Here is a 24,101-nt window from a genome sequence, read left to right on the forward strand (position 1 = left end):
GGTTCTCAAACACCATCATCCTCCTTGATAGCTACCCTTTACTTTTTTTTTGCTTCAATTTCTGGGTCAGACCCCCTGAACAACACACATCAGTATGCACTATTGATTGATTTGGGTGAAGTTCATTCCCAAGAATAGGTGATGTAAGAATTCACAACCTTGGGCCTCAGGCTCTGGTCAACTCAAAAACATCTTTATCAAGTTCTTTGTGATAGATATCTGTCCAAGTTCAAATCTAACAACAATGTAATTATAGACTATATACTATACTACCAAGCTTCCAATAAATGATTACTATAAATGTCCCAGCCATTTGCTAAACAAAAGTGATACACCGTGAAATGATTCATATCAGCATGATTTATGATCCTAGAACTATCAATAGATGTAGTAGTGACCTCATTCTATTGGAGGTTGAGATATCCAGCAGTGTCTACTAAGTTTTCAAGGTCTCCCTACCCATAGTAACTAAACATGCATGCACTACTTCAAGTCTTTGAATTTAACTCTGACCTTTAAAACTTAAACCAGGATATAGCAGTAAAATGTGGAGGTGGGAGAAAGCACTTTTTATAACAGATACAAAAGAAATGCCCTAGAGGAGCAATCAAAATATAAGAAATCCCTATTGATTCAATATACATGTGACACAGGATTAATTTGATTATTGTGAATTCATTTGTGCCGTCTCTTCTCATATCAAACTCCCCTACGTCACAGCAGTCTTCTTAATTTCCTCCACATAAGATGTAAATGTAGAGGAAGAGCAGGAAAGAGATGAAGAAGTAAAGAATATATTTATTGTATCTTTCACCATGTATTTGCTTAAGACAGTATTGATATAAGTATGATGAGCTGATAAGGGAAAAGATGAAACCAATAGATTTCGGAAACAAAGGAAAGAATAAAGCACTTGAGCCAGAAGCGCTTTAATTCTTCGATATTTCCCTATGGTCTTGCTAACAAGTAGCAAGAACCATCTATCTACCCTGGTGACGAGACGGCTGGACGATCGGAGTCGATGAGAGATGGCGGGGTGTGGGTGTGCTCTTTTAGTACGGAGCGTAGCTGCGGGGGCCACGTTGATTGCGAGATGGGCCACCAGATGATGGGGGGTTGGCGTGTTGATGGTACGGAGGGAAAGCGCCTGGTGCAGCGGCTCTCATGCCCGGGGGTCCAGCTCGCCAGTCATGGCCATAGCCGCTACTAGGAGACCGATGATACGCCCCGCCGTAAGCACCTACCATGCTCCCCGGCACATCGTGCATCATCCCGCGAGCCGGACCCAATCCCCGATCGTCATGTGGGATCCCCATGCCCATGTATAGGCCCCGATTCGGCCCACCTGCCATCGGCTGAACCATCGACGGATTCCATCCTTTCCAATTCGGGCCCGTCATTCCTGGCTTGAAGTAACCGGCCATAGGAGCCGGATGGAATGGGGGAGGCTCATGGTGAGCTGGTCCAGCATAGGGCACCCCATAGCGATCGAGTGGGGCAGGGGCCATTTTGGCCAGATCATCTCTGCTGTCAAACCTAGCACGGCTCGGAGCTTTCTTTTTGACCTCCAACTAATTTGATCGTCCGGGTCAGTCGACAAAAAAGCTGAGCAACTTGACATATTAGAGCTTACAGGATGGCCATCCATAACGAACGGTCCACACCTTAGAAGGGACTCCGCATCATCACCAGTCACCAAGTTGATGAATCCAAATCCCCGATGCCGATTACTATCTCGATCCATCATCAGAATAGCCTCTTCGATGTTGGCTTGCGAATCATACTGCGCCCAGAAAGCTCGGAAACCTGTAGGTATGAAAGCCAGAAGAGGTCAGAAGCCGTAGTTCGTGGTCCAAAAATAGAGCGAAATGATTTACTTTGGGGAGTCGCGTCCTCTGGCATGCCCCGGCAAAACAGTTTGTTGCTCAGAGAGGCTGGCGTCTCAGCACCAAATTGATGATGCGCCACACGTCTGTCGGCCATGGGTGCACCAGCGATTCCCGGTGGACCTGAGCCACTTCCCCGGGGTATCGCTCTTTTGGGATCGATCTGTTTATACAAGGTAGAATATATATATATATCGTCAACCTTGCGCTGCTTTTAAATTTCATGGAAGCGCATCAAAGCGAATCTTGATCATGCCAAGCAACTACTACCTGTAGACGGCATGCTTAGCAGGACTAAAAAGATACTAAACCGCTCACAAGTTTCCCGTCGAGGAAGTGCTCTTTGACCATCACTTTGTTAACTACCGTTGGATCGGCAAAGGTCAAGAAAGCAAACCCCCTCGAACGTCCGTTGGTGGGGTCTCTCATGATTGTACAGTGGACGACATTGCCGAACTGAGTAAAATATTGCTTCAGAGCATCTATTGATCGAACGTGAAAAAGTAATGGGATCTCATGTGAGGCTCAGAGGAGAAATCGAAATCTCTCTTTTCTTTTTTCTTTTTCCAAACAGACAGTATTTAGCTGGCACGAACCCTCAGTGGTTTCCCAATTTAATCCGCCAACGAACATTTTGCTACGTGGATTACGATGGAGTGAAGTTTGGAATGTAAACGAAGTTTGTAGTTTTTATTTTCGCCAATCGGATAAGAGCGAGCATGTGTGTATGGATATATGTATACATAATAGATCAGAAGAATTTCGGTAATTAGTAGTCTATCAATGTGAGCACCAAGCAATAGATACAGTCTATGACAAGATTAAGAGAAGGAAAAAGGAAAGAGATAATCTAGACGTAGCCATAATTTATATTTATGCTTGCAATGCTCCTGCGGGCCGTAGTACTGAGAAGCCATGATGATGACCATAATCCAATCACTAGATAGTGTAAGTTAACAAGTACTGAATCTGGTAGCTAAAGTCGATTGGACTCGGTACAACACTCAAGTTTGATCAACCATGATGTACATAAACCGATAAGTAGTTGAGGATAGTTGCCTCAAGGAGCTCGTGTTAGTTGAATAAGATCAGCAGGTTCATTATTCCGAGGTCTGCTCAAGAGCAATCGAAATGATTGCAGGAGATACGAGGGAGAGCATATGCCGCTGCTAGACCGTGTGGAGCAGGAATGGGTGGGAGTGGAAAGAGAGAGAAAAAAAATAACCGAAGTACTAACCCTTCATCAGGCATGTCGGAGGGTTTGACTCCCCATAATTTGCTACCCGGGCCAGTGTGAGCTGTAGAATTCGTATCAACAGGAGGACGAGGGGGATGAGGCGGATCCGATTGACCGATTGGGTGATGATTCTTGTTCGCATACGACGGATCTTCGTAGGTAGATATCGAGAAGGTCGTAGGTTGCGACGTGGTGCGGGAGTTCATCGTATGGTCAGGGATAGCGGCGGGGGGACTTGGGGCGTTGGCCCTCTGATCGGTCTGCATTGTGCTTGCAGGTTCGGTAGTGGACGTTGCTTGTTGAGAGGGTGACAAGGCAACTGGCGAGCCGACGTCATCAACGTCCCCATACAGGTCTCCGTAAAGGTCAAGTTCAGCCATCGGGATAGCTGTATGGATCTAATGGAAAGATTGGGCAGTCAGCAGACGGACGATTCGAATTGATCGGTCGATCGATCTAAGAGCGGAGAATAATACGAACGAGTTGAGTGAGTAGACCCTTCGATATGAGAGGGTCAGAAGGCGACTAAAAGAGCTCGATAGTGTGTATGTATATATGTAAGATACGAGATGTGAGGTGGTGGTGGTGGTGAGGTGGTGGTGGTGTGCAGTTGGGGGCGGGAGATGCGGTGGAGGGAAGTCGGTTGAGGCTGGGGCGGCGTGGACTCCCCCCGGAGGAGCAAGAGGGTGGCGGCTGGCGGGCTGTGCATGCTCTGTATCCGCAGTTTGTAGCCATGACACCAAGTTTCACAGCCCGGGATTGAGGATCGGGGCTCGCCGGACGTCGGCAAGCTGCACGACAACGCAGCGTCGATCCTGTCGACAGACGACGGCGGCCACGCGGAAACAGAACGAGAGCACACAATTAATCAAAACAACTTCACTTAAATATCCATCAAATCAGAATGGAGCATGCTTCTCTACCATATCAATCGAATTTTTGGTACAAGAATGAAGGACTTTCAGTTAAATCTGCAGCCCCTGCAGATGTTGATTTTGACACAGAAAAAAGAAGGGTCCATCGCGTGATAATGAAGCGTCATATGTAAAAAAATGTGTTTCATGTGGCATGTGAACACTTTCCATGCAAAAAATGGGATTTCACTGAGATGCCTACACGGCGGGCGCGTTTCGCCGTCAGGAGGACAGATATTTCCTGTACTCAGGACTCTGTTTGACCCACCAGTGGTTGAAGACATGATGGCGGGGCGCACGATGTCTGCCAAAGAGCCGGCAGGCACACTGGTCGGATGGCCTGTGTAATAGCAGTGTCAATGACAGCCAGCAGATTGTCCACACAACCAGCGCTGTCTTGAGGACAACAGAATGGGTGCCATTGGGACGAGCCCCCCACATGCCATAACCTTAAACACAGACCCCCAAGGTCGGTCATAGGCGGCAGAATACTGGCGCTCAGACCCAGGCAGGCCGCTGTGAGAATGAAAGCTGGTTGGTTGGTGAAGATTGTCCGCTAACCGCCTCCTTCAAGAATAATGATGTCCGGGCTGTGTGATTGTCGGTAACTCGGCTCCGCACTGCTACTTTCCGCTAGCCTTCAGCGCTCCTCTACTGAGCCTGATCTATAGCGTAATAATCCGCAAGTGAATAAAGCTCTGCACTTCGTAGCCCAAAACCGCAAGTAACTCTCAAATATAGATAAGAACACAGATAATCTCCTAATAACTCTAGTACGTCCGTAGTTGTAAGTACAATGATGAGTAAATCCGTAAGATGATAGCCTAATAGGATAAGGGAAAAAGAAAAGAGAAAAACCCTGAACCACCCCCATCCTTCCCTCCACGCATGTCACCGTTCCCACCCGATCCCGCACATCTGACACTTTCCCGCACTAGTCCTCCAGCTCCGCCCACTAACCCGCTTGTCACTCTCCCAGACTCCGCTCCTCTCTGACGCTTGTCCTCCCACCGTCCTCTGTCTAGCCCCCGTCAGTCGTTCTCTCGCCACCGCCTTCACCCCGGTTCCACCCGCTCCGGCTGTCGTGGCTCACCCGCTGACGCGCCGCTGCTACCAGTCCACGTGTGTAGTCCCGCCGCAGTCCAGCCCTGTCTTTTCCGCTCCGATCCGAATACCCAATCCGAAATCCGCGATCCGCAATCCGCAATCCGCGATCCGCGGGCGACTTTCCGTAAGCTTTCCTAGCGTGCTTTCCTGACCTCATCCTCAGTGCTTATGTCACCGGAATGCACTCTGCCTGAGCGGCTTTGTGCATTCCCCGCCCGCGCTATCCCCGCGTGGACATTTCTACCGCGCTTGCCTATATAAATCACCACATCCGCCCCAGTTTTGAAGTCCTGCCCCCAGGATCTTCCCACACATTTGTCCGCTCCCACACTCCTCACACCTACCCCATACACATCATCCTCCTTTCCCACCCATCTCTTCCCGTTCAACATGGTAGCTTGTGATTGCTGCACTCGACTCGGACTACCCTGCGTCTACTCCCGCGCTGGTCGTGCGTGTAATAACTGTTGAGATTCGAAACACCGCTGCTCCGCCTTCACTCCCAAGTCCGACAACTCTTGCAGAAACCGCAAGTTGCACAACCGTCCGCCGCCGTCTGGATCCCGAAGCTCTTGTGCGGAAGGCTCCCCATCTGTTATCTCGGTCAGTTCCCGCACCAAGTCGCCCTCCGCACACGGTGAAGACCTTATGATGCCGCCACCCAATTGTGCCGACTGCTCAAGCGTCAAAGAATACGTCCAACAAGCCAAGGCGTGGGCCAATAAACACGGCGTCAACAAGCCTTTAGTCGACGAGCGTCTCAAACTTCCTCAAGAACCTGCATTGGCCCCCACCGCTGGGCCTTCATCGGCTGCCAGGCCTTCTCCCGCTACTGGTCCAAAGCGCCCCTCGGCGGATTCTATGGATCAGTCCTCTAAGCGTCCATGCCCATCCGGTCCGCAAACCCTAGGTCTCGCAGCCCGGTTTTCTGCTCGTCCGCGTGATCCAACACCAATCGTTCTTTCTCCAGAGCCCACATTTCCCCAGGCTCCCGGTAAGTAATCTTTCCGCTTCTACTTGTTGCATCGCCGCTAACCATTGACCGCTTTTTCCGGTCCAGCTACCCCAGCAAAGGACACCAAGATGGCACCTGAAGACCCGTCCCATACTCCTTCCGGCTCACCGCCCAGTTCCCCGCAGCCCGTTCCGCACGCCAAAATCCCGCAAGCCAGAGCCGCTCGCGCCGCCTCGATCCACACGTTGGAGTCCACGGACCCGCCTTCTCCGCCGGCCGATACCACTCCAAAGGCGCCTCGACTCCTTGCCCCGCCAGCCACTACTGTACCAGCCGCGTCTCGTGACTCTCCGACTCCACGCCCTTGAGCCTCGTCGGTACCTATCCATTTACCGCCGCCTAACGAGCCTGCCGCGGACTCCGAAGCTGGGTTGCTTAATCGTGTAATCGCGGAGATTGCCCGCGACTTGCGCGACACCTTCCCCGAGAATCCCCTCTGGGAACAAGCCGTATTCCCCGCCGCCGCCGTACTCGAATGCGTAGGCGCTTTCCGCGATATGTACCGCGCTCTGCTTCACCTCTCCGCGGTAACACCCGCTCAACGCCGCCGTAGGTACGCAGTCTTCCTCATTGGCATCAACCAGCTCGTCAAACGCCTTGAGCTAGCCGTTGTCGTTCCCACCGACAAACGTGCTCTTTGAGCTCGACAGCACTTAGAGGAAACATTACGAAACGAGCCACACCCCGCGCAACCCACCGCCGCAGACTACAACATTCCTATCCCTGCGGAGCGCCTCCGGACTGAGCATACCCGCCGCTCCTCTGACACCCAACTTCCCTAGCTTCCCTTTTCCGCTTTCTCTTCTCCTTCTCTGTTATCGTCTCCCCCCTTGTATATAGTCCTATCCTGCGGAAACAATGCTCGAAATACACGCACATTCTGAGCTCCGCACCCGGATAAGTTCCACCTAGAGAGAGAAAACCACTGAGAATTCAAAGCAAAGTGAGCAAAAGGGTCCGCCATCCCAAAAAAAATATTTTATAAGTGCCTGGACCTCCCCAGAATGAGAACCACTTTAGTCCCCGCACTACTTTTTCCATTTTTATCCTTCTTTTTTTTTTCACCCTTTTACCGTAACACAATCCAGAAAGAAACCGCAATCCACAAGAGAGAAAGTCCAGAGAGAAAACCGCAATCCACAAGATAAAACCAGAGAAAAACCGCAATCCACAAGCTAAAAATTCCGCAAGGTACCTGGTCCGCCCCAGAAGGATTTTCTGCACAAAAATCCCCGTACCCCGCACCTAGAAATACAGATAGACAACAAGCCAGTGAAACGTATAACAAACTGAAACCAAACTCTATAAGATAACGAACATTCTGGGGTGGCTATGTAACCTGGCTGTAGACCAGATAGCGCACCCCCTCACCAATAATCACTTGTGGCTTTTGCCTGCCACGGCCTTCCCCGCCCCAGCCTTTTTACCGCTGTCCCCAGCGGTCCGCAAACGCCGACTCCGTCGCAATGGCGGAGGTGCCTGATCCGCACCGTCCTCCTCCGACACAGCTTCCGAACCAGAATCCTCTTTGCTAGCCGCCGCGCCCGTGTCCTCCGCACCATCTGAGCTCGCTGAAGACAAGGCGTCCTCAGGAACCCGCACCTCCTCTTCAGAGTCGTCTGATTCCGCGGTCTGATCGAAATCCGTAGAACCCCGTGCATAAAACCGCTTGACATGCTTCGCCGCCGCCCTCCGCTTCAGAAGCGTCCCGTCCAGTTCCTCCAGCTGATAACTTCCACCAGGAAATTGCGACACAATGCAATAAGGACCATTCCATCGGTTAGCAAACAGCTTGCCCCACTGAGACTCAAGGCTACGGTTGTAAAGAAGAACCAATTCCCCCTTGCGGAGAGAATCCTGCAAGCGATGAGAGCACCAACGGTCCCAATACCGGACCGCCTTAGCGCGACTCTCCTTAAGGCGCGCCGCCGCCTTCGCAATAACTGAATCCCGCCGCAACAGCTGCTCCGCTCGCGCCAAAAGCAAGTCGTCCGCCGATTTAACTTTCCACCAGTCTACCGCCAGATACGTGAACATCTCTATATCTACCGGCAAGACCGGCTGGCACCCAAACAACATCTCGTACGGCGAATACCCCGTCGTCCGCTTAGTGGAAATCCAATCTGCGAACAAAACGGCAGGCAGATACTGCTGCCATTTCTTACCGTCCTCGCCACACAGTTTCACCAGAGCGCTCTTGATCGGCTGATGGCCACACTCAATCATTCCCGCACCCTCTGGGTAGTACTCCGTCACTTTGCCGAACTTAGCACCACACGACTCCACCAATTTCCGCAAGCCGCCACGAAATTTTGCACCGCCGTCCACCGTGATAAGTCGCACACTCCCAAACCGCGCAAACCAGTCCTCTTCCAAAAACTGTTTGACTTTTGCCGCCGTAAGATTCACCAGAGGCCGCGCCTCTACCCAACCGGAAAGATCATCTCGCGCTACAATTAGGTACTTGAATTTCCCTGCCTTAATGTGCACCGCATCCATAGATATCCTACTGAATAGTGTGTCCGTTTCCGTAGGTTTCCAGATTTCCTTAGGTAGACACTGACTACGCCTCTGGCATTGCTTGCAACTCCGCACCCATTGCCGCACGCTCCTCGTAACACCCGGCCACCAAAACCGCGCCTGAACTTGCCGTCTAGTTTCCGCTTTGCCTCGATGACCCAGCTCCTTGTGCAAACTCCGCAGAACAGCTTCCTGATCAATGCGCCGCGTCACTACCACCAAGTGTACCGGTGCGCTCCGACGCCATAGTTGACCCTCATGCACGAAGAAATTCGCCGCCTTACGCTTGATCCAGCGCTGAACTGCCGGCCCAATTCCCGCAGGATAGCGAAGAGTCGTCAGAAACACCACCAAGTACTTGTACCTCGGCGTCTGAGTCACTGGCAAGCCTCCGCCCTCCTTCACGACCGCGTCCTTTGCCATTCGCACATCAAGAATCCGTCGCTCCACGTCCAGCTGTTCCGCCAGCGCGAATCAATCCTCGTCGTAACCCAGGGGAATGCGGGAAAGCGCGTCCGGCAACGTGAACGCCTTGCCCGGCATGTGCACCACTTCGAAAGAAAACAGCTGTAAGAATGCCACCCACCGCGTCATAGGGGCATTAGGCAACAATGGACAGTTGATCATCCGCACCAACGCCTCCGCATTGACCAGTAATTCAAAATAGACGCCCCACAGTATGTGTTGCAATCTCCGCACGATTTTTGCCACTCCGCACAGCTCCAACTTCAGCTGAGAATACCGCGATTCCACATCCGTAAACGTCACCAATTCATACAGCATGGGCCGATCCTTCCCGTCCTCTTCCTGGGTGAGTACTCCGCCCGCACCAAACTCACTTGAGTCCACTGCCAAACAAATTCCGCCGTTATTGTAGTCGAGTTCCTTTAACAAAATCTGTCGGCCTACTATGTCCTTCAGCATTGCAAACGCCTCGTCACATTCTTGAGTCCAGTTCCATTCCGCATTCTTGCATGTCAATCTCCGCATCGGACTCACAATTTCCGCAAACCTCTTGATAAACATGCGCACAAAACTACATAACCCGAGGAACTGCAGGATATGAGACGCCGTCCGTGGCTTCGGCCAATCCAGTATCTTGTTCCGCTTTGGTTCCGCGACCTGCCGCCCGTCTTTAGACACCTTGTGCCCTAGGACCTCCAGCGCCGGTACACAAACCGCAAACTTCTTCCCTGAAACCGTAAGGCCTGCTTCCTTGATCCAAAACAAAACCCGCTGCAGAGCCACCGCGTATTCCCAGATAAACCAACAAATATTAGGATTTTCCGCCAGAGTCGCTCCGCCGTAGTCACTCCTTGGTCCTTTCACGGCCGCATCGTCAATAAATATCTGCGCCGTATGGGGCAACTCATCCTGAAGGATCCAGGACATCTGCGCCTGATACACCGCCACCAAGTTTGTAGCCCCCTGCGGAAGCCTAGTAAGCTGCAAGCGCCCCAGTTGCGTCTCAAATGCTGTCAGCGGCCTTGACTCCGTATGCAATTTCCGCTGGTCATATCCACCCATTACGTCCACCAGACCATAACAAACCCGCCCCGCCATAGTGTCAATGAACTCCTCTATGCGTGGCGGTAACCCAGCGTCCCGTATAGTGACCGAATTAAGCCGTTGCAAGTCGTGCACGATCCGCAGACTCTTCTTGTCCTGCTTAATTACCGCAAAGATTGGACTAGAATAGCTGGAGCATGATTGCTCATACAACCCCGTCCGCAACCGTTCCCGCACCAGCTCCGTCATCTCTCCACAAATCGCCGCCGGTGTGGGGATGGGCCGTATCTGCCACGGCTCGTGCGGAACCGTGGGTATTCAATAAGGGTCCCCAATACTCCGCTTGAGTAGGCCCCGATCCTCCGGTCCGAATGACAACGCCTTCTCCTGCAACGTGATGGCTTCGGCCAATAAGTGGAACTCCTCCTTGTGAAGCCATTCCGGTGGCCCAAAGTTGAGACTGGCCATCCGTTCCGCCGTAATCCGCTCCGTTGGCTCAAACCTTGGCGGAACCCAATGCAGAGGTGTCTTGAACGGGTCCCGACTCCACTTGATCTCCCTCAATGGCGGGTTGAGCTCCTGCGGCATCGCCACATTCCGCGGCCGCACCTTCTTCGCCACCGGCTTATACCTCCCGCCGTTGACCCGGCCCAATATCGCTTCGCCGTCGTTGCCAATCGTCCTAGCCACAATCAAACCCCTGCGCGGACGTCTCATTTCGCTCACGACCGTGGCACAATGGTAGGGTTTCGTAGAAAGCCGACTCGGAAGTGCATACTTGGGAGGACTTACTTGTACACTGCTCGCCTCCGCCACGCAGTTCCCGATTCCCGCTTTCCGCTTGTCACTCATCCCTGTCGCAGAATCACGGCTCACCACAGTGGCGCTGTGGTAGTGCTTTGATCCTTCCACACTCAGAGATGCACACAATGGAAAGCTCACTTTGGTATTGACCTGCCTCGCCGTACCTTCGCCAATACCCTCCCGCTTCTTAAATGTCGACCGTCCAGGCTGAGTCGAAGCTCCCTCCGCCCGGATAGCTTGGCCTACAACTAAAAATCCTCCGCGGGAGGCTCCGCACAGTGATGCGGTGCCCCGTCGCCCACCTCCGTCACCCAATCTCCGCTTTGAGGCTGGCAAATGATCGTCTCATACTTTTTCCCGTGAGTCCCTTCCACCCGCATCACTTCCTCTTGCCTTGCGGGACAGAAACGCAGTTGCGCTCGAAAAGCAAAGAGGGCTGGTTGACCAAGAATGATTTCGTGAGACCTAGTCACCAAGAACAATAACTTCTTGGCCACTTTTGCCACCTCCACGGTCTCCGCCTCCGCTATCCCGTCCACTTCACAAGTAAACCCGCCCATTGTGCGGATTTTTATGTGATTCTTCCACAGCACTAAGTTAGCCTCCAACGCCAAATCCGCCGGGAGAATGTTGATCATAGCCCATTTCGTGACGTTTCCTACCCTCATACTCACGTATCCCAGTGGACCGTAGATGGTAGAACAAGAATTGAATCCAGCAAGTGTCCAAACTCCGCACACTTGTCCTCCGCATTTTCCGCGTTAGTGGTGACAGCCGTCGCCGCTGGCTTCCTTTCACCTGACGCCTCTTTCAACACGCTGATCATCTCATCCGCCATCACTGGGGACATTGCCGCCAGCTCCCTCAAGGTAAGGGCTACCGTGGTTTCCGCGCCCATCGCTCGCCGTGCAACTTCTGCCGCCTTTTTCTTGTTGCCCCCCGCCACCGGAGCTGCCGGAAGCTGCTTGACCGGCTCCAGTCTGGCTTTAGGAGCGGGAACGGGATCCAAATCCATCTTCTCCAAACGCTCCCCCAAGAAGACTTCCCCCGTTTGCACGCACTTCACACTGCTGGCCACTGCCGGCGGCTTCCACACCATGCCCTTGACCATCCCAATATTCACTTTCCCTTCCACCTCTTTTCCTTTCGCCGAAGGTTGTCCGGCCCGCACCACATCCCTCGGAATTGGTCCATCCACTGGCGTACAATCCAGCCAAAAGAAAGCGCGCCCCCACGAGGAAACTTTTCCCGCAGCCCGATCCGTTTCAAAGTACTCGCACTGATTCCGCATATGGCCAGTTTCCTTGCAGTAATCACACACTGGAGGTCCGCGCCTTAAGGTTGCGACCCGGGCCTCCGGGTTCGGGTACGGCTCTCCCGAGATCCGAACCTGGCATATCCGGCTCCGATGCCGGGTATCCGTTGGATCCTGTGCTTTTTTTGAAATTTCAAGCAACTGTGCGTTTTTGAAGAGTACGTGGGATCCCTGATCATCCCTGGTTCAACAGAAGCTCAATTGATCTCATCCAATGCCTCCGAAACGCCCTGCCGAAGAAGTGGAGTCCAGCTCTGACTCAGATATCAAACAAATAACGGCTCCTGCCAAGACTGAAGATACCAACAAAACAAGCTGGGTCTGGCAGTATTTCAAGACGACAACAAGCAAAGGTGTTTCTCACAATGTTTGTCAGGTAAACAAGAATCCTGGCGGCGGTGATGTGTGCCTTGTAAAACTTGCGGTTGACAAGAAAGGATCGACGAAGAGTATGGCAAATCACTTGGACCGCTGTCATTGTATATACGAAGGAAAGTCAAACGCGGGTGCAATCACCAAGTTCTTACAGAAGGGGAAAGTACCCAAAAACCTTGATCGGGATTCCTTGACCCCTGCGGTTGCTCGCTTTTTCATTAATTGCCACATCCCATTCCATAACATTGAAAACGAAGATTTTCAAGAACTTCTTCGACTAGCCAACCCAGAAACAACCCGATTTCTATGTGGAAAGGATAATCTCGCCGAGTTTATACGGAAATATTTTTTACAAGGACAACAAGTTATCCAACAGCAATTCCGTACACTCAAATCTAGAATAAGTCTCACATGCAACGCTTGGACATCTCCGAGCAACTTATCTATACTTGGAGTTACCGCGCACTGGATCACCAAAGACTTTTCCCTCAAGTCAATGGTCTTAGCTGCAGTACCAATCGAAGGAAGCCACACTGGGATTAATCTTGGAAGTCACTTAGTCGACGTACTCAAGGCTTTCGGCATGTCTGATAAGATCTTTTGTATCACGGCCGATAACGCATCAAACAATGGGACTATGGCGACCCATTTGGACGCGGCAATCTCTTTTGGCTCAAAGGAACACATGCTTGGTTGCATGGCCCATGTGATCAATCTTGCCGCTCAAGCTGGAATAAAAGCTTTCTCTAAACCACCACCAGCGCCACCTGCGAGTATGTCGGGTATTCTAAACGATCAAGCATCTCCAGCTGAAGTCTCTGGTATTGTCTCGCGGATCAGTGGGTTTGCAACTTTTCTGAAGTGCTCGCCGCAAAATTCGGCAGCCTTTGATGGAATTGTTAAAGGGATCATCGGAAAGAGACTCTCAATGATTCAAGATGTTTCCACTCGGTGGAATTCCACATTTTCCATGCTTGAAAGGGCTTTGAAACTTTGTGATTGCATCAAAGTCTTTTGCAAAACAAACAACTTGAACGACAAATACGGACTCTCTCCTGGTGAATGGAAGAAAGTCAAACAGATCTGTAATTTCTTGGAACCTCTCAATGAAGCGACTGAAACAATCTCGCCCAATAAAACCACTTCGCTTGTCTTCGGAGCTCCTGTATACATCTGTTTAATACAAAGTCTCCATGAGGTAAGCCTTTTGACAATTCATGTCAAGTTTCAACTTCATTGCACTCTCTCTTACTAACTCGGTGTTTCGATCTCATCGTCAAACAGGCGCTTACACAGTATGGCGCTGAGGAACTCATTCCAGCAGCGGAAGACATGCTCGATAAACTCACGGGTTATTTCCATGCTGCTATGGAAAAACCAGTCTATCTCTGCTCGATGCTGCTCGATCCGCGTATTAAAACCAACACACTCACTCCTGAAGCCCTCGAGTTGATGAAGCTGGACAAGCAATTCATCCTTTGGAAGTTTAAGCAAGAAGCCAAAAAATTTAGTCTCAATAACTACGGGAAAGACAAGGACAAGCACAACAAAGAGCCTATCCCTAGAAACACCTTGAAAGCTAGTATTTTCAAGAAAAAAAAATACAAGTCTCTTCGATTGATGAAGAGATCAAAGTCTATCTCAACTCGGAATGCGAGGACGAATCGTGTGATCCCCTCAAATATTGGATGGCAAATCACGAGCAGTTCCCCACTCTGGCAAACATGGCGAGGACGTACCTTGCAGTACCTGCTTCGAGTGCTCCGACCGAGCGAGCTTTCTCTCTAGGTCGCTACATACAAGACTACACACGTAATCGACTCAATGCCAGCACTCTGGAGGCACTGATCTGCTTAAAAAGCTGGCTTGCTCGGGATGTCATTGATATTGACGACATCAAGATTTAATTTCTTCAATATGTTTTTTTGTCATTCAAGAATCACTTTTATTGCTCGAAATACATAACAAAGAGTGAAATTTCATACTATTTTTTTCCTTTCTCGTGCCTCCACCTGCATACCCAGGTATCCAATTGGATACCGGATTTTTGAAAATGCATCTGTGACCCGACTCGACCCGGTATCCGATCGGATAGCACCAGATCATCGGCGTTTGGGTCGCAACCTTACCGCGCCTCCACGGCGGCATCCCGCCAGCCTGAGGAGCCGCGGGAGCAGCTGCTGGTGCCACGGCCGCCTGTTGTTCCTTCGGTTTCTTGTGCGCCGCTTTCTGCATGAACAACTTCAGTTCTTTCAGCGTGTCCGCCAGGTCACTCACGTCTTTGACCGTCACCGGCGCCTGCGGAGCCGGTTCCGCTCTCACAACCGCATCTCCTTGGCTGTTGTTCATGAGCTCCAACACTTCAAGTTCCGCCTTGACAGCGGACCGCAGTTCCTTGATCATGCTGGGCAACAGTTTTGGCCCACGAAGTCGTGGTTTGACCATCAGTCCCCGCTCGTTAAGCCCCCAAAGCACCTTCTCAGTGAAGGTCTGGTTGAATCCCTTCAAGAAAATCCGCTTCGTTGTACCCATATCGGCCGTCACGATCTCATTCCGCTCCAGATACCGCAGAACCTGGTCGAAACTGGTAATGTAGGACACATACTCCGCTCTTGTCCGCACACCACCCTTTTCCGCACGCTCCAAAGCCACTTTCTCCAAGTCACTCTCCCAATACCTGGGTCCACGATCTTCCCACCTCTCAAGTATCTCCTTCTTGAGCTTGGTCCAATCCTTACTCTCGAACCCCTTCATGTCCTCCACTTCCCGCAAGTCCTCTACTTCCGGAAAGAAATTGACCACCTGGTACGCTTTATCCGCATCCGTCAGACCTTCTTGCAGAGCCGCTCTTTCGAACCGGTCGATAAAACGCTCCACCTCCGCCTCTGAAAACTTAAGGTGCGGATAATCCCTGGGCTGTATCTTTGCTCCGCTTGGCGCAGGAGCCGCAGGTTGTTGGCCACCTAGCGCTTCTTCCATGGTCTGGTCTTCTGTCTCTTCTGGTCGAACTCCGTAAGTTCCGCTCGTCGTTCCTCCCGCTGGCACCGCTGGTCGATCGTTCAGAGTGCTTTGCTGGTACAACTGTTGCCTCCTCACTGCGATTGACTGATTAGGCGAAAACTGACTCCGCGCCGACGAAAAAGATATCTGTCCTAGTCTTGGTCCTCCCGCTAATCCCAACCACGATTGTCTTTTGGCTGGTCTTGAAGAAGAACCTTCTCTGTTTTCCGCAGTTACTGTGTCTCCGCTGTCCGAGCCGCCTGATCCGATCTGAGATTATTCGTCACCTGGAGTGAAGAATTTGTCTTCCAAAGGGTTCATTCAACGTTTCCGCGCAAATCTAGTTCCCGAGTATCCGATAACGACACAAAGTTGGGTTCCCGGCCAGACCCCCACTTGTGAGAATGAAAGCTGGTTGGTTGGTGAAGATTGTCCGCTAACTGCCTCCTTCAAGAATAATGATGTCCGGGCTGTGTGATTGTTGGTAACTCGGCTCCGCACTGCTACTTTCCGCTAGCCTTCAGCGCTCCTCTACTGAGCCTGATCTATAGCGTAATAATCCGCAAGTGAATAAAGCTCCACACTTCGTAGCCCAAAACCGCAAGTAACTCTTGAATATAGATAAGAACACAGATAATCTCCTAATAACTCTAGTACGTCCGTAGTTGTAAGTACAATGATGAGTAAATCCGTAAGATGATAGCCTAATAGGATAAGGGAAAAAGAAAAGAGAAAAACCCTGAACCACCCCCATCCTTCCCTCCACGCATGTCACCGTTCCCACCCGATCCCGCACATCTGACACTTTCCCGCACTAGTCCTCCAGCTCCGCCCGCTAACCCGCTCGTCACTCTCCCAGACTCCGCTCCTCTCTGACGCTTGTCCTCCCACCGTCCTCTGTCTCGCCCCCGTCAGTTGTTCTCTCGCCACCGCCTTGACCCCGGTTCCACCCGCTGGTGGAACCCGCTCCGGCTGTCGTGGCTCACCCGCTGACGCGCCGCTGCTACCAGTCCACGTGTGTAGTCCCGCCGCAGTCCAGCCCTGTCTTTTCCGCTCCAATCCGAATACCCAATCCGTGCATTCCAATCCGCGGGTGACTTTCCGTAAGCTTTCCTAGCGTGCTTTCCTGACCTCATCCTCAGTGCTTATGTCACCAGAATGCACTCTGCCTGAGCGGCTTTGTGCATTCCCCGCCCGCGCTATCCCCGCGTGGACATTTCTACCGCGCTCGCCTATATAAATCACCACACCGCGAGCCCAATTGGCAGTCTTATTGGACGGCAATTATTTTTACTTTAGCAGATTGATTTTCTTTGCAAACTGAACAAGCAAAAATATATTTATGTACACCAAGCTGATTAACAACTACAAACATTACATATAGACTACTATTACAAAAATTTTGAATTTTGAGCTTATTATCCGCAATAACGGGCCGTAGGCAAACAAAAAGAGAGCAAAACAAGAGCAAGAGACGAGGGAGGAGCAAGTGATGGAGGAGCGAGTGAGTGAGGAATGATGGAGCAAGGAACAATGGAGCAATGGGGGGAGGAGCAAGAAGGAAGGATGGAGGAAGGAGGGAGGAGCGATGGAAGGAGGAGCGAGGAAGGGAGGATGGAGGAGCAAGGAGGGATGGAGGGGGGAGTGAGAAGCGTGGAGCAAGGATGGGAGGAGGATGGAGAGGATGAGGGGGGGACTTGAGACTTGGGAGGACAAGAGCATGCCTTTGTATGTACTCTCAAAGTGAAGAAGCAGGTGAAGTCACCGGCCCTGCTGTTCAAAGTTGCCCCAAGGACTTGTGCACAGGACCGACCACCATCTGCCTGGGAAACCGACCAAGTTGAGCAGCTCCCAACAGGTCCTAACTTATCAAAGTCCCTCCCTATGCGGGAGGCCGGAGTTTGGAGTTCGGGTGGTGGTTCGGGTGGTAGCTCATTTGGGTGGAGCTTAAGTTTGGCTGGTGGCGAAGCCACCCCTCCCGCAGGGAGGGACTTAGGCCTAATGTGGGGGTCGTGGCGCGTAGGCCACCCACCAAAAAGTGGCAGAAATGCAGTCTTCGAGTTTTGCAGCCTGTAGTTTCAACGCTGGCCATTCCAGCTTCCGGAACTTAGAAGCTCCTCCATGGCGCCAATTTTTAGAGCTCTCCTCCCATCAATCAACCCACCGGACTATTTTTGGTGGATTTTTGAAATGATTCAAGGTAAACCAGAACAACCCTCATCTGGCGCGGTGCTTGAGTCCGGGGGTCCGAGCACATCTAGATTTTGTCTGGCTTCTTCATTGTTTCTTTTTTGTTTGACGAGATGTATCAGAATTCTGAGCAGACAGAACGATAGCCAAGATGCCAGGGTATCTATCGGTGCCCGGGACCTCATATGTAGCTCGCAAACCGAGTGAGCTACAGCCTGTATAAGTTGAACCACCCATTCCCGCAATGGCCTACGCGCCACGACCCCCACTTTAGTCCTAAGTCCCTCCCTGCGGTCGGCGGCACTTTGTTCACCACTCAGCCCCGCATAGGGGGGACTTTGTTAAGTTAGCAACAGGTCTGGCATCACGACCAATAATGGAGGACTTCCCGCCAATCTGGAAGCCTAGATTTTCCCAGATTTCACAGGGAAATCTAGGCAGATCTAGGATTTGGGACGATCGAGCCCAGATTTCCCCGCAAAATCTAGAAAAATCTGAGTTCCCAGATTGACGGGATAGGATTTGGGACGATTGAGCCCAGATTTCCCCGCAAAATCTAGAAAAATCTGAGTTCCCAGATTGACGGGATAGGATTTGGGACGATTGAGCCCAGATTTCCCCGCAAAATCTAGAAAAATCTGAGTTCCCAGATTTTCCCAGATTTCGCAGGGAAATCTGGGCAGATCAAGGATTGGAGGACTTCCCGCCGATCTGGAAACCCAGATTTTCCCAGATTTTGCAGGGAAATCTGGGAAGATCTAGGATTTGGGAAGATCGAGCCCAGATTTCCCCGCAAAATCTGGAAAAATCTGGGTTCCCAGATCGACGGGAAGTCCTCCATTTGGGAAGATCGAGCCCAGATTTTGCGGGGAAATCTGGGCCCAATCATCCCAAATCCTAGATCTGCCTAGATTTCCCTGCGAAATCCGGGAAAATCTGGGTTTCCAGATCGGCGGGAAGTCCTCCATTATTTGGTCATGTTGCTGGTCTATAGCAAAGTGGACGTGGTTTTGCCGGGGTCGGGTCCGACCTCACGTCCTGCCGCCCAGAGATGGGGCAGCGCCTCGTCTGCAGGGCCCTGATCAGGCAATTCGCTGTCACCTGGGGTCATTTAGGCGTCAATCCGGCCCGCCCGTTGGCTGGACGGGCTGGATCGTCCTTGATCGCTCCCGCCGTGTATCTTTGCAATATTTGCGACGCTTGAAGATGACCCTAACAAACGGGGTCTCTTTGCGGGAAAATGTAGTCTGAGAGGCTGCAGGTCTGGTTCTGCAACGGGTTCGTGAATTTTACAAAACTTGTTTCACAAGGCTTATGACTTGTGAACCATATGGGTTGGAATTTTACACAAAGTATGGTGTAAAACATAATTTTACAGGGATTTTGGACTTTTCTTGGCCCTTGTAAAGTATACGTTGTAACACATACACTGTAAACATACTATGTACAGGGGACTTATGTAATATTACACTGCATGTTTCACAAACCTTGTGACACCACATCTGTAATTTCAACATTCCAACTCAGATATATATTTTTCCGGCGTACAGGTTACAAGCCTGTATTTGGCCGGAAAAATGTATCCCCTCACAATCATGGTTGAATTTTGCACGCCTCAACAGTTTCATTACGATGGATGCCCAGCCACTTATAGGTTTGTCCCTCCCACTCGTTTGTTCCTCCACCTCTGTGTTTCCGGCATTGGCTGATTTATCCATCCTTCCGGCAGCTCTAACAAGACAAGATTCAAGGCGGCTTACTATTTTCACCTCTCTGAGTCCGTGATTATTCCAGCCATGTCGGACAGCGGTAGCAATCACAAACATTTATCCCAGCCCAATTCTCCCAAAGACCCTGACAACAGGACGGTACGTCAACCTCTTGCAGGCTTCACGGCCGGAAATTGACTAGACCTATGCTCACGCATCTCTCATCCAATGCAAACGTGTAGGGGAAATGTTCACCCGCAAAGACATACAATACGATCTGATGAGCAACATTTTGTAAGTCCCCAGACGCCGTCCCCAGAATCGGGATCTGAAGAAGGATGAAGAAGATCTGACGTCGACGCTCAATTGCTTGTGGCGATCAAGTAACGACCGCACTTTTCAGTTCACGAGTCCCCTCGATTGACGGGCCATATCCTTCAAGGAACTCTACGTCGAAACCCTATCCAGATTCAGTAAGGCTGCCAAAAGTACGGTCAGGCAGCTAGACAACAACCCGCAAGTGAGTCTGTCTGCCTGCCTTTTTGCTCATCTCAGAAAGATCTGCTTTTTCCCCTGCCTGCTATCTAACTGACTCATCTACCGACAATCCGAGCTAGTGGGCGACAAACTTTTGCATCGCGTCATTCCTCATCAATATTGGCTGAATCAATACTACCGTGGCGTGTGAGTCGCCTGGCTTGATCACTCGTGCTGGCTCAAAAGCTGATGGAAATACTGACTTCTATCGGCGCAGTCTATCCCGAGCTCAGGGCCTACATGAGGACTTACCATCCTGTCCCGTGTCTCCAGAAGGATGAATACTGCCGAACAAATCTACAAGATGCCCCAAGGATCAAGAACATGCTGAAATCCTGCCAACTACCTTCCGAGTTCAACAACAAACCCAAATCATTACCAGATATTGCAAAGAGAAGCGTCAGTCTTGGAGAGTCTCAACCAATTACTGATCTGTCAGGCTTACTTCTTATGTTGTTGCTTGATATCACCACAGGCCCTTGGGTATAGACCTCCAACAACTGTTGTCAATCTGATTTTTGAACTATTTGGCGTCGAACCTGTGAGTCTCTGCAATCGACTGTTAAGCCTGAAACTGACAATGCTGACATACACATTGAGCTGGTCGCAGTATGTTAGCATGAAGTATTTTCCCGAGGGCTTTGTGCTGCACGACCTCTTCTCACCCAACACGTAGGCCGTTTTACCCATCCGTTTACCTTCATCGTGCACATGAAATACTCTCAATCTTACAGCCCCCAACTTGACATACACACCTTCCAGGATCCCGACAAAAATAAGGGCATACGCATTCCTTTGGCTAATGCATCATTTCCTGGAAGACCCCTCGGCAATAACCAATTTCCAACACGAGTCAAAGATCGAGGCGTTCCAGATTGCCCGACTGGAAGATATCCAGCCCGACTCGTCCCTTGGCTATAGCCCTGAAAACGTGGACACCCCAGAAGAGATCAAGTGGGGCAAAGATATGCAAAACTATCGGAGGGAGTTCTTGAAGAAGTGGAGGGGCACATAGCCCAAATATAGCCGGCTATGTATCCCCAAAAGCATAAAGATGGATGGACAAGTTTAAGTTATTGGTCGGTGCATCGATTGGCGACCTGATCAATCCATGATGCCAGCCATATTCCGCTTCTGCGCAGCCGAAGTGCTGAGTTTTCTTGTGATCACACTAGCCTCTCCCACTCGGAAACTGGCACCCATCGCATCTCATATTTGGGTGTTTTAGGAGAGGGATGGTGGGCAGTTATCTATGGTTTCTTATTGTTTTTTTTTGTTTCCTGCTTTGCAATTTGTCACTTGCAAAATTTTATATGGCTCGTAAAATTCTGGTTTCCTTTGGCCTGATGAGAATTTTGCAACCGTTGTGAGGACAAAGATGTATCCCTTGTAAGTGAAGCCTTGTGAATTTGAAGCTTTTTAGCCTCACGAGCTTTTTTGCAAGGCTTATTCATTACGAGGGAGATCCTTGTAAGAGAATCACTTGTGAAATTACATTTCAGTCCCTTTGACAAAAAAATTGCAAGGTATCTTTTACAGTGCTTGTTTCACGATGGTGGAAAATATGGGAGGAGGCGTGGAAAATTATGAATGCCTCCCGGCTTGTCGTAATTTCACAATGGATGCAGTTTACAAGGCTTATGCCTTGTAAAAAAAGGGTTGTAAAATTCTACCCCCCCGTTCTGCAATTGATTACAAATAAGCCTGCCTAGAAAATGTAGCACAGCATGGGTACATTCCCATGTAAAATATGTAGCACAGCATGGGTACATTCTGATTCCCCTATCGTTAAAAGACAAAGTCTGGTCAACCAGAAGACAATCGGTCGCATACTTGCACGAGAAAGCGCATTAGAGAAATATTAATGGCGTCCGCTGACCAACTCCATCTATCTAACCCATCCCAGTGGAACGCACGTCTGAAGGAACTCCCAGCGAGGGAAACCGAAGAAGGGGTGATCCCAGCTTTCTTTTTTGTGAGTTCCTGCTTGCTGCGTTCTGCCGTTTACGTCGCTTGTTCTGATTATTATGGAGATGTTTGGTTGCAACTCACGCATTATGCAAGGCACATGGCCGTAAGTATTGATGCATGCTTTTGCCAACACTCAGTGAAACCAAGATGGAACCCTTTTTTCGTATGTGTATGTGCACATCCAGATCCAGGCGTAGTCTTCAAAAGCGAATCAACCGCAAGTCGAGGTTTACAAAGCGTCGGAGGTTCGCTGCACAACTTCCTTAAAGATTTTGGGCCGGCATTGATCGACAAATACCGACCGAAAGGGATCGTCGTCTTTTCGGCACACTGGGAGTCTCCTTCGAAGGAGATCAAAGGTTCGTGATCCGGCAATATCAGCAAACCTTCATCGATATCAGCTGGTCTGTGGTACTTCTTACTAATTAATAGCTTTCCTCGGTTCGTTCTTCCTTCAGTTACCGATTACGGAAACGACCAGCCACTTTTGTATGAGTCAGTTGACGAAAATTTTACCCAATATTGCTGAGCTATGATTGCCCCTCGAGTATGAGCTAACGAAATTAGTGTTTCCCCAGTTATTACGGCTTCCCACCGGAGTTCTACCAAGCTCGATGGCATTCAAACGGCTCGTCTGAACTGACCCAGCGGGTCCTCGCTTGTCTGAAGGAGGCCGGCATGCAAGCATCTCGGACGACGAGGGATGAGCCGCGGGGGCGAGACGGTCTGGTGGGCCCGGCCCCAGGCTTGGACCACGGTGTATTCATCCCCTTCATGCTCATGTAAATCAATATCTGGCCTTTTCTCTTTGCTCCTTGATTAGCCGACCACCTCTATTGGGGTATCCAACAGGTTCCCCGAAGGAAAGGAGGGAATTTTCCCAATACCTGTCGTCCAAGTCTCCATGGACGGCTCTCTGGACCCGGCAAGAAATATCCAATTAGGCCAGGCGGTCGCTGCTCTGCGGTACGCGGAACATGTCTGTTCTTTTTGCGTCTTCCGTGGGTCCCGACTCCTGACTTTCACGTATTTCCCTCACTCTACCACCGGATCGAAAGCCATCAAGGTATTTTGATCCTTTCGGGTGGCTTGACCATCCATACTTTTGAAGATTTCCACGAATGGCAGTTTGACTCTGCTTCGGAAGCAGTGAAGCAATTCGAGCGTGAAATCGTTAACGCTTCCTTGGAAGAAGCGGTAAGTTCTTTCACACACTTTTTTTCTCCTTAATTAACTTTAAACCATTGGATTTGAACCTCTGGCTTTTCTGGGTTTGATTTAATGTACATGTTTCTTCCCGTCCTGATCTTAAAAGACCCCTGAAAGGTTCCAAAGAATGATCGCACTGAAAAAGCTGAAAGGATTTCGAAAAGCGCATCCCCGAGAGGATCATTTTATCCCAATCTACATTGCCGCTGGAGCTGGAAGTGACCAAGGGTCGACTACGATCATAAGTGATATTCACGGTTAGTTTTTTCCTTATCTTGCCTTCTGCGGCGACTTTTATGTACGCCCAACTCACTTGCTGTCTTTTCTCTCCTATTTATTTTTCTGCTGGATTGATTATACATAGGGTGCCAGACTATTGCATTTGGTGTTGCCTGAGTCTTGGGATGTGGCTCTGCGATCAACCCAGCCTTTCGGCTTCGAAAAACTCTTTTTCTTCTGCATACATACTTGTAATGCCTAACTATTGTTCCATCAAATCTTATCATGTCTATGAAGATTCCCCGCGTATTCGCAAGACCACCGGGTTCATCTGAGTTTAGTGGCCAAGCTTTCCATTTTTGTACATAGCTTGAGTCTATCTCTGCATCTAGTACTAGGCAACTGTATTTGAAATCAGAACGAACACTTCACATGGGGTGACTGCGTCTACCAATGCGTGATCCAACCAGCTCTTGAGTTGCAAAACGAACATCTTTTTTGGTGACCAAGCTACCGCTGAAAACTTGGAGAGCGCAGAACTGAATCCGACTGAAAACATTACTACATACTATTTACCCCAAGCC

General features: G+C 50.4%; 3 protein-coding genes across 3 annotated transcripts; 2 read left to right on the plus strand and 1 right to left on the minus strand.

The window, feature by feature from the left end:
• Positions 1-1,052: 1,052 nt before the first annotated feature.
• PtA15_2A636 (uncharacterized protein) lies at positions 1,053-20,373 on the minus strand (the record flags this gene model as incomplete). The annotated part of the gene is made up of 8 exons (XM_053166676.1): positions 1,053-1,571; positions 1,634-1,806; positions 1,878-2,049; positions 2,205-2,368; positions 2,483-2,523; positions 3,124-3,521; positions 3,604-3,648; positions 20,371-20,373. 8 exons carry the CDS (start codon positions 20,371-20,373, stop codon positions 1,053-1,055), a joined length of 1,515 nt encoding a protein of 504 aa, XP_053017874.1.
• A 69-nt stretch (positions 20,374-20,442) lies between these two features.
• On the plus strand, positions 20,443-21,133 carry PtA15_2A637 (uncharacterized protein; the record flags this gene model as incomplete). The annotated part of the gene is made up of 4 exons (XM_053166677.1): positions 20,443-20,517; positions 20,594-20,659; positions 20,729-20,790; positions 20,881-21,133. The coding sequence occupies 4 exons, from the start codon at positions 20,443-20,445 to the stop codon at positions 21,131-21,133; spliced, it is 456 nt and encodes a 151-aa protein (XP_053017875.1).
• An 849-nt stretch (positions 21,134-21,982) lies between these two features.
• Positions 21,983-23,694, plus strand: PtA15_2A638 (uncharacterized protein; the record flags this gene model as incomplete). The annotated part of the gene is made up of 9 exons (XM_053166678.1): positions 21,983-22,093; positions 22,183-22,192; positions 22,275-22,448; positions 22,548-22,584; positions 22,668-22,871; positions 22,942-23,055; positions 23,148-23,286; positions 23,405-23,555; positions 23,663-23,694. 9 exons carry the CDS (start codon positions 21,983-21,985, stop codon positions 23,692-23,694), a joined length of 972 nt encoding a protein of 323 aa, XP_053017876.1.
• Between the last annotated feature and the right edge of the window lie 407 nt (positions 23,695-24,101).

The sequence above is a fragment of the Puccinia triticina genome, chromosome 2A (genome assembly GCF_026914185.1).
Source record: "Puccinia triticina chromosome 2A, complete sequence".
NCBI lineage: Eukaryota > Fungi > Basidiomycota > Pucciniomycetes > Pucciniales > Pucciniaceae > Puccinia > Puccinia triticina.